The sequence below is a fragment of the Ascidia mentula genome, chromosome 4 (genome assembly GCF_947561715.1).
Source record: "Ascidia mentula chromosome 4, kaAscMent1.1, whole genome shotgun sequence".
In the NCBI taxonomy this organism is placed as follows: Eukaryota; Metazoa; Chordata; class Ascidiacea; order Phlebobranchia; family Ascidiidae; genus Ascidia; species Ascidia mentula.
This window is the reverse complement of record NC_138569.1, coordinates 18,467,019-18,484,272: the sequence shown is the minus strand read 5'-3', so window position 1 is coordinate 18,484,272 and position 17,254 is coordinate 18,467,019. Positions and strand designations below refer to the sequence as shown.

Sequence of the window (17,254 nt, the reverse complement as noted above, 5' to 3'; positions counted from 1 at the left end):
AGCGTGAAATTGGCAGCATTGGATTGATTTTACACGCGAAAAAACAACTTGCTGGATGTTCGATCGAAAAACGTCGCGGGAGAACGGTCGATTTGCAGCAAAACAAGCGACAGCAGCAGAGTGTTGAACGATCGTTTCGAACGAAGAGTCACCAAACACATCTTACCTGTCGGGATAGTGGGGGTTCTTATCGACCGATTTCTCCCGTGTTGCAACAAAAACTCCCTTGGCTTCACGCTCACTTGGATAGAATCACAGCATAGATCCTTCAAAGTTGCAATTTGAACTGCACCCAGACCTGCCTGCAGTTTACATTGCATGGCGACATTGCCTTTATACCACGAGCTAATGTACCTTCGTATTCACTACAGTAAATCTCTTTTCGTCGTTGAACCTAGCTTGCGGATTATTTCAAACAGAGTTCCGCGATAACTTCTGCATAGAACGCGCCGATACCATGCAATGCCACTGGCTGGGATGTGATATAACCATCGACCGTACATATACCAGCGCAGCCGCGAGCGCTGGCCTAACGCAACGCGATGAGGAAGAGTTATCGGACATTAGCACCGTTCAGGCTATTATTGGGAGACATTAGCGTTGGGATATAAGTGCTTTCTGTGGCATCACCGGCGCCGTGCAAAGGGCCTCACGTTCAAATGCACAGGACGATAATCTTGAGTGTCATTCGAGACGCGGCGCATGTTCAGGCTAAGTGCGTTCCCCAGGGTTCCCCGCTGGACGAGATAAAAGCCGGGCGACGCCACCGGGCCGGGACAAGAAGTCAGCTAATTGACATCGGCCGCATCGATACTGAGTGGATTAATACGCGAACGAACTCCGCGATCGCTGAAACTTCACAGCTTACGCTACGATCCCTGAAGGCCAAACGTGACAGGATGTACGAAGAACGCGAACGATCTCGAGGGTGAGACAACGCATAGTTTCCAATGTTCCGTGGAGGGAAAGGAATCGACATTGAAGTTTTTCAAAAGTTTGATCAGAGGATCTTGAGAGATGCGCGGAATTATTTTCCCCACGCAAACGTCAGCATGCCTTCAACCTTTCCGCAGAGCAATTTCAAAACGAAAATCGAACTTAAAACAATGTAGGGTGGTGGCGAACCGAATCCGAATATTCGGTTTGGGGCGAATAGTGCGTATATCGCGCATTGTTGTTGGATATTATGCACGAAAATGGGATTGCCGCAGCAAACACGAGTGAATTTGGTCTGTTATACCATGGCAACTTGCCAACTGATTTTGGTTGAAATTGGGACAAATGCTTGTTTTGAAAAAGCTAAATTTGCTCATTAATGCATTTCTTCTTCTTTGGACCTTACCTTCCCGAAATTACCTAAAACAAGCGCCTTTCTTGAACAGTTGGGATCATAGAAGGAACACAGTGAGTATATTCGGGAAAGCGAACTACAAGTAAGATACATCACACATTCCAACACACAGTACACAAGTCCTTATAAGGAATCCGACACACAGGCATTCGCAAACGTTTTACAAGTCATTTCTTTGTGTGTAAGACATTGCAGGTCGACGAAAAGCAATAGAACTTAAGCGTCTTGTTTGCAATATACTGGGAACATAGCACTCACAGTATGAAGCACATGGACAATAGCACCAAGCACGTATCATCAAGACAAACACAAACCCAGTACAAACCATTGCTTTTAGGCTTTCACATCAAAAATATAGGAAATTTCATTTAAAAAAATAATATTTCAACTAAAAAAGTAACACAAGGAACAGAAAAAATGAAAGAATTGGGAACGAACGAACATTGTTGAACCGCCGAAGAACCGGCGAACCAAAAAATCTGCTGGAACATCACCTGTGCCGCCAGTCTGGAAAATTCGCTGTTGTGTATGGCTCACGGCTTGAAGGTCGACATCAGCTTGTTAGTCACGACTGTTTGTCGGTGAAAAAGCGAAGACATTGCTTGAGATAATCGCCAGTGAAGAGAGGGTGATCGGCGAGGGAGGTGCGCCGGCCAAGTTCTGTGAAATATGAGAGAAACAAACGTTGAGATATGCCAAGCACACTGAGCACCAAATCCCACATACAAATGCACGTCAACAAATATGGTTTATGTTTGGTATTCCAGGAATGTCCTCATTCTGCGTATTTTTTTTTTGTTTATATGGTAATTTTTTTACCTGCCTACACTCAGTATAAAAAGTTTAACAAGCTTTTTAATGTTTTTAGGCGATATGATTCAGGGCTGCCATCGATCTAGAAAGGCCGATTGGAAAAATAATATGATTCCTACAATGCTTTATTTGTAATATAGGAAACATAGTATTATGTTGAAGAAATTCAAAAAGAAAGGATTGGTTTTCAAATAAAATGTAAAAGCAATAATCGTTCAAGACATCAACTCATCACAGCTGCAGAATTACAAAAGTCGGTCGACTCAAATCGCAACTTGTCTTAAACGACAAAACCATTTTCCGGCAACTTGGCGCTCGTCATTCAAACTGGATGAGAAACGATAATTGATTAGCTCAGGGCGATTTTTTACGCCGCTTTAACCGTCTTATCGCGATACGTATAGACTCGCGTCTAACAGGACACTGTGTCAGACGAGACCGTTTTGCGTGGAAAGATCGAAGTGTACGAAACAACTTGTCTCCCTTCCGAAGTTTGATTTAAAACAGTGACGCAAAACTCTTGCCTAATGAGATACTAACATAGAAAACCTCGAGTCCTACAGGTTTCTTATGATTCATAGAACATGCGGAATAAAGAATGACAGCGCCTCTGTTTTATGACATATGTTGTAATTTAGAACAGGGCTTCCCAAGCTTGGGACCGCACGGCGAATTTCTTGGGTGGCAAAGAGTTCACTGATGTCACACAAAATACCACAAACAACTGCACTACTTCACATACCACGCCTCCATACAATTACCGTTTTAATGAAATATCTAAAAGTTAAATGACTTTAAACATGAAAGGTCGCGGAAAATTTTAATCAATAGAAGGAGTCAAGAGCGAAAAGGTTTGGGAGACCTGATTTAGTGCATTCGGAGTTTCAACAATAGTTATTAATAATGTTCTGGATGCTTATATATAATTGTGTACACGACGACCTGCTTGTCTTCTCAACTTCACGCTATAGACCTAATGACATGTGTTCGCTTATAAAGTTGTGCGCAAGGATTTACTCGAGGGTTTGCATCATAGTGCTTTGACGAAAAACATAAACCACACACAACCTGAAATAACCCCAGTAATATCTCCACATGTTGTATGATGTAATAAAGGTCGCCAAAAACCACAGTTTTCAACTCTACCTTGGTCACATCACGGCCTTATAGCCCTGCGGATAGAGACATATGTGCATGGGCTCGTAGCTATAAATAACCCAGCTATCGGGGAAGAGATCGCGGCCAGATGCAAGGATCTAGCGCGAAAAATGAAGGCCCTGCCGCAACAGACATCGCGACAGATAAAGCGATCCTTATCACCGTCCCAGACCTTTCCGAAGTCCAGAAGCCCTTTGAAAAATGGGGCATCACTACAAACGGGTGTACTGTAAAAGGAGGCAGATTTGGGGGTATTTTACAATGCACAATTCACTGAATACGGACTTAAAATTCCAGGACAACGCGAGGGGGAGACACAGCCAGGCGGAAAGGTCGCGGCCAATCGTGTAAGCAAGCGATTACAGGTTGGGGAACAACAAAAACAACCGAGCTTGGAATTTTCAGATAATTAATCCCGGTTCGCTCAGTCCTTATCACCAAGCCTAGCAGGAGAAAGGTTGAGCGTTTGTTGGCTTCGATTAATTGGCCAACATGCGTTGACCGCGAAATGCTTTAAGCGTAAACACCGCTGCAGTGTTGTGTATACGTGATAACCATCCAAGCCACATTTGGGTCCGCCCCTTTTCATTGTCTCACCGGAAATCAGAAAAACCAACTAAAGTTTACGTTAAGTGTATGACACAATAATTCTAACTAGTTCCAAAATTAAAATGAGACCATGTAGATCAGTGGTTTCCAAATTTGGTTTTAACGCAAACCACTTCGCAGTCACGCTAAATACCTTCTTTTAAACACGTTTGGCGCTAATCATTTATTGACACCAACATTTTCTGCCAAACGTTCTCGCCTACCAGACGAAAAGCAGTTGGGAAACACTGCTATTGAGGGGGATTAGTTTCTAACGTATACATGCTGGGAGTTGATGTGATAAGTATGCCCCGTTTGGGAATTTAAACATGGCCGTTTTGTGCATGCCTGTGGTCAGGACTTTAAACATTGGGAGAAAGGCAGTGAGTGAGTGTTCACCTTGCACTGTTCCGTTCTTCTTGCTCTTGGCGTTTTTTTCGGTTTGACTCTTCTCGTTGTCCTCCAAGGTTGTCTGCACACAAAACACGTAGACATTTAGAAATACATAACGCCTATGCTTGAAAGTAGTTAGAAATGAGTGTTCGAATTTTAACGGTACATCTGGTACCATTCCCAACAACCGCAAAAACCGTTCAAATCATACTCGACGTCACAATCGAATGAATCTTGAGACACTCGCAGTATTGCGACGTCACAAAGAACAAGAAAACGTCGCCGCGATCTGATACGCAATCACAACATACCGCGCAAACAGGAACAAAAAACTGAAAACGCGACGAGTGCCACAACGAACGAGAACAAATTTCCCTACACAAAGAACATCAATAACCCCTACTTGAGTCTCGAGGCGGGCGCCGGGCGCTTTACATCAGTGTCGCGGGGGAGTATGATCAGGTGCCCAAGCGTAGACGCCGTTAATCTCGGCGTAGTGTGGAGCACAATCCGCCACCACGAAGCTTGTTTGGGTTCGAAGCGACACCCGGGTTGTGACCCCGCCGCAAACCAACACGAGTTTGATTTGGGATTGGATCGGATTGAGGATCTGGTTTGGCTTACCGGTGCGGACAGAGGCCGTACGTAGGTTCCCTGTGCTCTTAGGATCGCTTTGTACGTTGCCGGCGAGTGCCAGAGGTCCACAAGAACGATGCCTTTGAAGAGGGGGGTGCGGTGGTAAACAACTTAGAAGGTTTTGTGTTCACTGCACTGGGCGCCGAATAAATTAAATCTTAAACGGTGTTTGTTTTCAAATTTAATTTAAGGCCGGTTCGGGGCTTCTGTTGAACAATAAACACCTCTTTTAGCTTTCGCGATTTCACGATTTCTTTTGCGCCTGTAAAATTTGTGTCGTCCAATCTGTACTTAAAAAAAAGTATTTTTTTTCTGGAAACGATGCAACATTTGCACCAAAAATTTGCAACTTTATAAAAGTTTGCAGCAACAAGACAAATCTTTCATCGAAACAAACCGACTAAAAACATTCAGCGTCCACAATTCTCATAAAGTAACCTACTCAAATTGTCTGACGTCGGCGGTCAGTTCGACATGTCGGCAAATAGACCAAGAGATGAGCGCCGACCACCAAGGCGGCCATTGGCAGCTGGCGGTGCGTGGGACAGGGGGAGCTTCGGCAAATAAACTGCCACAGACCGAGATTGAGAGGTGTTTGCAAAGGACTGAAAGGATTACGTCGTGTTCCGGGGCCCAGAAAGCAGAGGGTAAATCGCTCATCTCGAGCGCCCCCTCGGCATGACAAGGTTGCTAATAACAAGCGTGTCGGCTCATACGACTCGGCCAGAAGTATAGAACATGCGGTTGCACTGCGAAGGGAAATAAATACAGCGATGGGTTTTGCGGAGGTGACGAAATGACAAACAAATAGTGTCGGTAATGTTTAGTCTTGGTAGCGTGAAATTCAAGTTTTAGAAAATACGCAACCTATTATGCTATCATCGTTTTGCCGATAACAATCGATTATTTAAACAGTGACAAGCGTATATTTTATGTACTGTCGTATTGTTGGCTCTTTTTATTACATCATCGTTGTTTTTATTACCTTGGAATTTGCCAACGCTTTCATGTTGGACAAGAGTCCTTTCCGGAGAGCGGTCCACCCAAACGTGCTTTTGTTGCCCCACCAAAAAAGTCATTTCACCCCAGACCCGCACAACAAGGGAACCATTCATAAAGTGTTGGTATTTTTGTGTCACCACGCAAGCAAATACGTGACTCCTACCCCTTCGTGAAGGCAATGTGCCCCGAAGATGGTCATTTATCACGACCAAAGTCGCTTTTTTGTGGCGCGGCGCTGTTTGGTCGCATTGTTAATTGTTATTAATGGTCGCACGCCACTTTCACCTTCTGCGTCAATGCAGGACTCGGTTGGTTGTCGTTCTGCCACGGCACATAACGCAACGCCACACACCCCCGTACATTGTTAATGGACACTTCAGTACTCGCTGTTGTTTAAAGACGCCCTAACGCCCATGTTTAGAAGCGAAGCGCCCTGTTAGCGCCAAGCCAAGGCGGCTAAGGGGTCACTGAAACTGAATCGGAACCATGGGCCCGGACGGGGGCCCTGGTTGCACGGACGGCGTGGGAAAAGGTGTAGGTTTACAATTAGGGGGTCGTGGTGGATGCTCTGCCTGTGGCAAACGAGCATTGGAATCTTCCATTTTCGAGCTCGTGTTTAGATTTTAACGCTACGGGCGACGGCAATCAACATGCTTGCTTATGTGTGCCCACAACTTTCGCTGGGCCCACCGTCACGTTCGGCAAACGCACCCTTCTGGGGGGCAACCAGGGGTCGGAACCTAGGGGTGAGGCCACCCGGCGTCAGTCGGGGTGGGTCCCAGGCCGTGAGGCCACAAATCCCGGGGTCTAATGTGGGGTTAAGTCCCAACAATAAGCGGGTGGTTTGTGATCGCGACAGACTGGAGCAACTGATAGATGGGCGAGAAAGCATTACAAGTTGCCGAAAGGAGTCGTCGCGCTCGTGAATTTCGTGACAATAACAATTTCTGTCGGGTCTGCTTGGGCGTGAATGCCCACAACGGCCCGCCCTCGAAGGCACATCGATTTCTGTTTGTGTTACCGTTGTGTATTTTTAACGACAGCAACAGAGCGAGGAAAAACCAACATTAGTTGACTTCAAAGTGTTACCTTGATTTCGATTCGCATTTTATATAAGTTGGTTTTGATTTCGTGTACAATTGCTGTGGCACCAAAGAAGGGAATCAAATGTCTTGATTTGCAATATCCCAATTTTCCTTAATGAACACTTGGATCGCATGTTTTTCAAAATCCTCAAAGCAACAGTCGCTGAGATTCTGCTTGTATAATCGTGATTTTATATATGATGGCAATGTCAAGCATTATAACTGCGGCGTATAGCATACCCTCATGTGCACAGGTTGTTTGTGATGCTTTTTCAACGCCAGTCCGCACTCATCAGTTCTTAAAAACAACTTATGTGCAGTAGAAACGCACCTTAAAACCACAAACACACAATCGCAACAACACTTGAGAGGGAACAGAGAAGTTGTTTGTTGGAACTGAAACAACCAAAGAGACGATCAAAGAGCCCCAATGACGTCAAGAAAGGGAGGTCAAGGAGAGATGGGCAGAACATGTAACGACCCACAGCATATGTAAAAGGTTAAAACAACAAGGCAGGCTCGTGGATTGGCGAATGTTTGGTAAGCGATAGTATCTACATGGCGTTGGGAAGATATTCGCGAAGTTCGAGACGCTTTTGTGGGTTTTTAATGATGTATGAAGGTTTAGAACTCTGCAAGATTACCACCTTCGTTATCCGTGCTGTGTTTTCAACATACGAGGAAGTCAACATTGCCTGAAATTAGTTTGTAATTTTTTGTGAACCAAAGGTTTCTGGTGAAATAACGTTTGGGAACGTGGGGCCACAGCATTGATGCTTAATGCGGTAATGGTACATACCGGGCAAAGTGTATTTTTATTCGGTAAAGTGAATAGATACATATCGCTTACTTAAGTCTGGTTCCTATACTTGCCCCCTACTGGGTATTGTCTATTTGAATAAGCAACTAAGGATGCCCGCGCAAGCGAAATTGATTTTTCTATGGTTTGCAATAAAACAGGCGACTGCTATCGACAACGTTCTGTTTCGAATTTTTAACTAGGTTACTTTAACCACGATTTTTTTTAACCACGAAGGAATTGGGAGAAAAGTTCGCGGATTTTTCAGCACCTTACAATGCGTTTCTCTTCTCTAATTTGGTCAACTCAACAGGAGTAGCGTCTAATGTGGCGAGCAGGTCACGTACAACAAGGTGCTGGGTGAGCGGTATGTTATGAAGCGTGGGTTGAAAGGGTGCGGGAGAATCGATAGCGTTGTGACACTTTGACCGAGTACGTGTGGTCGCATTGTTGCAGCTGCCGGTGTGGGTAAGACAAGCTGAACAAGTCGGTCGATCTACGTCACGCGCACGAGCAGACGCAACACGATCGGCTTGTAGTGCTGGGTTGGTCGACAATTGGATACACACGGTTGGGAAAGGGCGAATAGCCACGAATGTATTCAAGTTTTAAATAGACGTGAAGTTCTATAATACTATAAACCTTTTTCTCTGACAATTAACCTACAAACAATGCAATGCTCCAATATGTGAAATCACGACCACAACAAAGGCATCACAACGATCTCATTTCTGTGATGTCTTTTCTTAACATTCGATTTTTCTATGCAAGATATAATTTAGCTGGCCTAATGCACATCAACGTTTAGGTTTAAAGCGAAGCCAGTGGCGTTATTGCAGCTTTGAATAAAAACCACACGGCTGTTTTTGTGAAGAAATTCTTACAACTACTTTTCATGCGATCACATCTTCTCTTAATTTACCTGGATGTAGTTTATGAGGAGGGAAGCGCTCGCCTCCTGTTCCATAATGCCCAGGTTGGCCGGGTTGTCATAACAACAAGCGATGAGAGTGGGGAGGAGGATCCGCATCGGTCCGGAGCTGCTGAAGTAGGCGAAGGGAAGAAGGCAGAGCTGCTGGAGCACTGTGGGCTGAGCTCCAGAGTCGACGATGTTCTGAAGAAAAAAGTGGGGGCAATTAAAAGTTGAACTTGATCCAGTGTTGCATGGAATTCTCGCAAACAGGTGAAATAGGAGGCCTGTGAAAAAGCAAGTACAAATTACGGACTATGAAAAAAAGCAAGTATTTCGAGGCATTATTTGAAACTGTTCCAACTCACAAAAACCCAGGATACTTAACTTCACGCGTCATGTAACCAAAAATCCGATATACCAACAACTGACCTTGACCCTAAGCGTCAGTTAGCGCCCACCATTACCTTCGCAAGGTATACAACAGGCCTTCATGAGAAAGGCAAATTTGTCAAAGCGTAAGTTAGTCATACAAACACGCTGTCAGGTGCACAAACTTCACGCGACGGGGACACCTGCATAAAGTCAGATTCTTTCCACAAATATAACCCAAAATCTCACCCAGGAAGAGTGGGCATACTTCGCAACGGTAAACGCTTGTGTCGAGTTACATAAACACTGCGGCAGAATCGCAAACGGGGAACAGTGGTAGTAAAGCCAATTTCCCCCGACTAACCGAGGCGGCTCCTTTGAAAGTCACACAGGCTTCTCTACAACAAGCAATCTACTTTTCCGCCGTTTCGGTTTCAAAAAGCGACGTGGTTTGCGTTTTGCATGCGACGAATGGTCACGGTGACCTGTTTTCGTGCGTTTATCACTGGGATAGAGGTTTAGATTTTGACATTTCAAGCTCCGTTGACTTGAAATGAGCCTCACTGATAGAATAAACGGCATAAGTTTCGAGCATTTAGTTTCAATCACTGTTTGACGCAAATTCCCAAGCATATGTTGCCAATCAGTACAACAACGAAATCTTTATGATGTAGAGCAGTGGATTCCAACCTTTTACGCTCCGTGGTCCCCAAGGGCCATATAGACCATCTTTGCGAAACCTCGTCAAAGAATATGCGGTACTTTACATAAAGAATCATCAGGAACAATAACAAGGTGACCAATCAGGACACGTCCTTCACCACATCATTTCCTACGTTTCCAGTAAGCTCGGGGTCACAAGGCGCGCGTCAGAGTGTCGCCCGCCCAGGATCGCAGAAGCGTATAAGCCGCTGCCCTAGGGTCGAAGTCACGCGCAGGAAACAGATCGAAGGAGAGGAAAGACAAGAGGCGCAGATCGGCTCAATGGGATGACAAGACAAACAAGAGAGGGTGAACTGGGAATTCGGCGTGATTTTATCCGATGTTGGCGGATTTCCAAATGTACCGCGTTGTGTTTAAATATTTCCTAAATCAACGTCCAGCATTACATTGAAGCCGCTTTAAAGCATAAACCCACACCCTTAGGTCGTTCATGTAAGCTTTAAATACATAATATCACGCGAGTACATAAACGGTTTAAAGACTATACAGAGAAAGCCAGCACATTTAATCGTATCATCAAACACGACAGGATTTTGTTATGACAACAAACCTACAGCTGTTGTATTTACGCTTTCTTGTGGCATTAACATCAGAAAAATTACTTCAAAAAACAAATGAAATCACAAAAATCGTACAGACACAAAACAAATAAAAATTTAGGAAGTTGCCTACTCGACAGCGACACCTTGCGATCAAAGTGACAAATAGCGGGGCTTCAACCACAGCAAAGTCGGTGCGAAAAACATTACGTCACTTCACGCAGTGGTTCCAACCGCCCAGACCCATCGCAGCAGCAAATGTCAATGTAGTTTGGGCAGCACATTACCTTGTGACCCCGCATTGCCGCGACTGGCTCCTGGGCGTGCACAAAATAACAAATGACGAGTTTCTGTGTACATCCAAATACGAACCAAGGTCTGTAGACAACAAGAGAAACTGTTGACCGCCTCGGCGCCCTTCGAAAACTCATCAAGGGCGGCACAGTGGCCAAACACGGTAACGAGACAGTTAACTGCGACCTATGGCCTACACACAACCGCGTGTGCGTGCAATGGTTAACACTGTTACCGCTTCCCGAGGTGAATATTACAGTTTTGCGCGGCGCGGGTGCAAAACACAGTCCCAGCAACCAATTTCGGCCGCGGACACTTGGCGCAGGGATCGGTTCCAAATCCTTTTCCCAAATGTATTGCGCCTTTGACGCTAGTAGTGACGACAGTTGGTGTGATTGACACACGAGCGGGAATCAGCCGCAAGCATTTGTCGGCGGCTCTGGACCAGAGCGTTAGCCGCAATTGCGTAAACTCGTTCGAACCTCCGTCCCCAGGCGTTGATTTGTCGTTTTGTTGGCAAGATGTCGACCCTGCAGACTGCATGGGTGCGTTCGCAAGACTAGTGTGGTTTTAAAAAGTTATTGTAAGCTTCTACGCATCTAGAATGCGGGCACTTTGGACTTTTCCACAATGGTACCAAATATTGTACGTTTCCAAACTGAGAGTGTGGTCGCATGTTTTTTTAAGCCGCAACCATAATGTTTTAAAAGCCAGGTCCAATAACGCAAAATAAGAAAGATTAAAGAATGTATGTTTGATAAAATAAGATATTTTCCATGCACGTTACATGTTAAAAGATAGAGTACTTTCAGTGACATCAACTGTAACTAAAATCGGGTTTTCTGCGGGTAAAAGACTCGTTTACAACAGACAGTTGCCTAAACTCATAACTCACAAGGTCGTCAACTTAATCACGTGCTTGCTCAAACTAATGTGTCTTCATTAGCGGAATGAACAACGTTACACCACCACAGTATCCGGTGTCGGGGAAGAACAATATAAACCAACCAAAGCACGGTGGAACAAGTCGCAAAACTCTGCAAAAAAAACGAGCGGATTCGTTGTCCCCACTGTTGCGGTTAATAAGGGACGACCACCATGGGAGCTGTCAACCACGCGGTCAAGCGACAGCAGGTAAGGCGAAACCCGCACAGATAAATATCAGGGGGTGCAACTCGAAACCCAAGGCCCCGGCGGCACGCAACAAACCCCATGTCAGCCGGGGGAGCGGGCACAAGAGGGGGGCGTCAAGCGGGGCGTTGGACAGCTGGGTGGACCGAAGGCGGTAGAGCGTGACGGAAGGCGTAGACACGAGTTACCCGAAGATATCTATCAACGAGGCTCATCTGGTGATGAAAAGTTAAGGCGCCCAGGCTATCATGTGTTCCGGTGCAGAAGACAAGGCGCAGACGGAAAGGGGGGCCCGCGGGCGCAATAACGACCTTGTCCGTCGGCGCGGGTTGTCTTCTGGAAGCGGAATCCGGTTCGCGGACACGCGCTGACTCGCCAGTTTGTGACGAAAAACTTAAAGATTTTTCCACGGCACTGAACGGTGGCGTGATTTGCAGAAGGTGGTGACACAGCTGCTGAAGGAAATGTCGCGAATGCATGGGTCAGATACATCTCACTTCACCCGTTCGTGCAATTACGCTGACTCCGTCTGAAGGAGAATACAAGCCGGCCAAAGTTCACCAAACGATCAACCTTGATGTAATATTCAGGTCGGCAACTGGCACTAGTGATAAATTGACGGGGGCGGGAGTATATTGTTTGTTGTGTTTCCGATTCTCATGTCAGATATACGGGGATGATTATTGTAAACATTCGCTTTCCAACAGCTTTTAAATCGCACGAGCTATCGACAATGAAACTTTGCTATGTTTATCGCAACCGACCATCGATCCCACACTTTGCGGCGAAGATATATATTCAAACAGTAAAATATTTTCATCACCTGACAATGGTTCGAAGTTACAATGGTGTGTTGCACCTGTTTACCCGAATCTGGAGTTGTTTGAAATTATCGGAACGGATAATTATTTGTTTTAGTTTGAAAAAAAAGCAGTGGAGATCAAACAAATAAATCAGTTTCCTGTCTCGATTGCGCCTCAATGCGATGGCAGAAAAACAAATTTGACAAATCCAAACCGGTCCGTGATTTCTGTTACAAATAATTAAAACAAGACAGTTGACGAAAGGGACTTTGATCAACAACCAACCAGAGTGACTGGTGACCAATACAGTTAATGTATTTAGGAGTATACTCAATATTTTAAACATTTTACGTCAAATGTGGTTACATTTCGTGGAGGCGGCGGTGCAGAGCGGTGTAACACGACCAAGACAACGGGAAAACGCCAAACTCGTGATTATAACGGATCAGTGTCAAATGGCGGTGCACGGTTCCACACACGTATGAGCATGAAGGCACAAAACACCCAGGCTTGTTACAACTCGACCAGAAAGTGTTGGTATAACCCTTTATGTGAGATGCCCTTTTGGGGGTCCCCAACGTGTTTGCATGCAAACAATTACCCGCCCTTCAACCAGAGGCCTCAGGGGTCCTGACGCGTCAGAACGACCCCCAACAGCGAAAATTAGCCCCCGATGCGGGCCTGGGGCGTTGCGGAGTCCGAAAATGGGCCGTTCTGCCTGTTGGGCGCCTAGGAATTCTGGTAATTGCTCGTGCGACCTCTAATTGGGCCTAGAAACACGTTCAAACCTTATCGTAAGCCATCGGTCGCACCGACGGCAAACTGGTAGCGAAGGTATATGTGGCGGAAATGTCCCCTAATGCAGTCCGTTTTATGCTTCTTGAATAACCGGGCGGACAAAGTTTGTTTTTCCAGTCAAAAGTCGCACCTGCCCCTAAAGAAGGCGTTCGCACGTTTTCGGCTGTTGGGGAGGTTCAGACCTGACAACAGTGAATACAGACGGCTACACTGCGCCAGGGGTGTTGGGGTTTCCTTTCTGGACAGCCGCGAGCATAAACCATGTGCATGGTGATTGACAAGCGAGAGGTGTATGTTTCAACATGCAGACAACAGGCCCTTCTTTACCAACAAGTCGATCCCGAGTAGGGTTTTGTGGTAGGAAGGCATGAACAGATGCGATGACGTAAGCATTTTCCAGGCCTTATAGCCCGGAGGCGTTACCATGTGTTTTTGTTTGACATCCAAATCGAGGTAAATAAATCAACCATCCACGACCACTGTCTATTTCTGTAGGTCGGTGACAATTTCCCATTCAGTTTTGCAATCAAGGTGTTAAGTAACGAAAAATAGTCGCACTTCACAGCAATGAATAGTGCTGATTTCTGAACGGACGATGGAATAACTTAAAGGGATTTCGCTACATAATTACTCCTGGTTGATGCGGTTTGGAAGTAGTTGAAGATTGAAACCCAAACGAGCCGAAATTACGTCTGCATTAAAGCAACGGCAAGTGCGAAGTCCGCATGATAGAAGTCTCATGCATCCGCGTCCGAGAGCGTGACTAATGCACGGATAATTCGGCAAGTGTCCAAACCCAAGTCTCGCCACCAAAAGCGTCGGTCAGCAACTCAAACATTGACATAGGATTAGAGCCTCATCGCCAAACACAGCTGCCGTCGCAAGAACGTCGGTCAAGGGGCATTCGGAATGCCATACTGGATGCCGGTATAAAGTAGCGCATAGCCCACGCAAGCCGCCGAAGCGTGCATTGCCGGAAGATACAGCGGTTGAGTTTGGCTGATTGCGAGTTTTCATGTGGTGCAAGCTAAAGCGCCGATAAAAATCCGCATTTGTCGAAAACATGGGGGGTGGGCGGTTGGGATTTGGGGCCCGAGGAAGTCAAGGCCGGCCCAGCTCGCGACCCCGTGCGCGTCACCACGCGTATTGTGACGTGACAAGCGGTCGGGAATGTTTTGCCAATCAACGAATATTTTGTCGATCCGGTTGTGGAAAGTAGAAGTTTGTTTTGGGCCGACAAAATACCTGGAAGTCCAGGCATAATTAAAAAAACCTGGAACACTAAAAGATACAAGAGGAGATGAAATTGTCGGCATAAACTGATAAGATTTTACCTGAAGAAGCTGCAAGAGAATAAATTAAACATTTTCCAGGAAAAATGCCAATTTAAAGCATCACAAAATTAAAAAAAAAAAAAAGGGCAAAGATAGTAATATTTCGGTTTTCCAGCATCTTTTACCTGATTATTTCGATGGTCAAAGGTAAAATGGCCGATTGAGACGATGACCTCGTGCAGAAGGTCGGTGTGTTCTCCCTGCACGCAATACCACAGCAGGTAGGTGCAGATGTGACGATATTCGAGCGATACACCCTCAGCGCCCAAGCTCGCCTGCAAAACACATAATTATGTTATTTAAGGATTGTTAAATGTGTGCAACAAGTTTTACATTCAGCGGCAACATCACTTTGAGATATAATTTTCATGGTTCAGTGTTTAATGTTTCACCCTAGTGTGAATGAAACTTTTGCAGGGTAAATAAAAACTTGTTTGTTGATATATATTTTATATCCAACTAACATTGGCTGTCATGACGCTGGCAGTTTTATTAAGATGTTACTGTATTGTTGGCCATCTTTGACTTCACCTCTATAAAGGTCGCACAGTTCCTTAATATGGGATTTAGTGCTAAAATGGGAAAAGTGGTAATTTTAATCACTGCGCACATCCTAAATAACAGACGATTCGCAGGATAACGTATTAACTAGTGGATTGAAGCAGCAGTGGATTTGAATTGTTGCAAACCCCTGTGAGCAAAACAGAACAAATAGCGCAGAACGCGCACATGTGGACCATATATTTGAAATAGGAGTGATGGATTGCCTCGTATAAGATACATAACATATCTTGGCGCAACTCCGCAGTCCGCAATAGTTTGCACTGCGATCTGCCTACGAGTTCGCGTGCGACCGACTACCAAGGGCTGGATGCGATCTATCAACCTCAGCAACCGTTTGAAGGAAAGTTTGCTCAAGTATCGAATACGCGCTCGCACGAAGCTACGGATGTTGCGAGCTTCGTCCAACGACACCCGATATTCACAACCAGCTTATAGCGCCGATGAAAGTTATCCCCGCAAACATAGAAATCGTAGCGCGCGTGCACGCTTCGACAGGCAGAGGTCGCCCCCGAGCAGGCGCCGCTGTTGTGGGGCCAAATATTTTGGTGCCGCGCGTGGTGTTGGTAATGGTTTAGGGCCCCAGGCGTCCCAGGGTCTCGTGCCATGTCGGCACAATATGATTAAGCTTATCTGAACGCGGGCGTTGCGTCGTAACTGGTTTTGTTGAAAACAAGGAAAAAGTTGTCTGCGGTGGTGTATTTGGGGTTCGGCAGACAATACTGTGCGATGTGCTATTATGACGTCATTGCGAGACAAATATTTTTGGAGAAAGGAGCCTTGAAGTCTACTTTTTGCATCTACGAATACTTGGCACATAAATATCTATAGGGCCTAGTTTAATAGCAACGTTAAATTTCTTTTTGGCCCCAAGATGCCTCGTGTGCTGTTGGGCCAAAAACGGTTACAAAAATTCCGCAGATCCAATCAAGTGGCAATTTGCGAGGCGGGCAGAAATGTGTTTACACAATCCGCAATTCCAATCGCCGCACAGTGCCGTCTTGTCTGACCGCTGACGAATGCGGAAGAACGTGCGCGATGCTTGTGCGAGATTTCGGCAACGCGGATGACCCCGGGGACAATATTGTTTCCGCATGCAGTCTCGAATCTCTGTCGCCGGGTTCGTATCATAATAAACTGCAGAAGTCCTGACATACTTGTCACGTCTATGTGGGAATTCATGCGCTCGATTTCAACCGATACCTTTGCGCGTATACCCTTAGTGTGGCCGCAAGAAATTTCGATAAATTGATACGAAATCTGTGTTATTTTCTAGTTTTAGAGTAGATCCAAAAGCAAGTTACCTGAAGTAGTCGCATGTCCATCTCTGCCACCGCATTAAGCACTTTCATAACAGCCAAGGCAACACTCAACGTCTGCGCAGGGATGCGTTCTTTCACAACGTTGGGCGTTTGTTGGTCGTCCTCAGATGCTGATTTGAGGACCGTTGGGCGTTCTGGGGCCCCGTGAAGTAGCAGACCGTATAACACTGACACTATCCCCATGAGTTCGGTATGTTGGAGGGTTTGGAGCAGTTGGGTTGGGTCGTGCTCCCACTGGTTGGTGTGGACTGACGGATCGCGCTCACAGCTTTTGTCTTTGGCGCTGGTGTTTTTGGTTTTCGAGGGTTGCATGTGGTTGTCGACAGAGAGACGGTTTCTGTGGAGGGTTGAAGTGTAAATTTTAAAACTTTTGCGTGGATGAAGTCCCTATGCAAATATTTTTGGAACTTTAGTCTGATGAAATTTTAGCAAAACGTCTTTAGCATATTAATGATGTCATTGGAGTAGATGTCCAACATTTTTAAGACCAATTAAGCTGCCAATCAATAGTATACACAGTGAATTGTAACATCACGTAAATATAAAGCAACTTTATGCGTGACCCAAACAGGAGTTCGAACGCACGCGTATCATTACATTACATGTTAACGTATTGAAAATGCACAACCCAAGCATCTCATA

General features: G+C 45.6%; 1 protein-coding gene across 3 annotated transcripts in view; it reads right to left on the bottom strand.

Moving 5' to 3' along the window:
* Positions 1 to 1,391: 1,391 nt before the first annotated feature.
* The window catches only part of LOC145899662 (S phase cyclin A-associated protein in the endoplasmic reticulum-like), a 28,257-nt gene continuing 12,394 nt past the window's right edge, over positions 1,392 to 17,254 (bottom strand). For all 3 annotated transcript variants that reach the window (XM_082988554.1, XM_082988555.1, XM_082988556.1), the window contains exons 30-34: positions 16,595 to 16,949; positions 14,855 to 15,004; positions 8,748 to 8,939; positions 4,310 to 4,382; positions 1,392 to 2,011 (exon numbers count right to left, since the gene is read on the bottom strand). In XM_082988554.1, the coding sequence (XP_082844680.1) occupies positions 1,917 to 2,011; positions 4,310 to 4,382; positions 8,748 to 8,939; positions 14,855 to 15,004; positions 16,595 to 16,949 (865 nt within the window). In that variant the 3' untranslated portion in view covers positions 1,392 to 1,916. The remainder of the gene's footprint in view (positions 2,012 to 4,309; positions 4,383 to 8,747; positions 8,940 to 14,854; positions 15,005 to 16,594; positions 16,950 to 17,254) is intronic.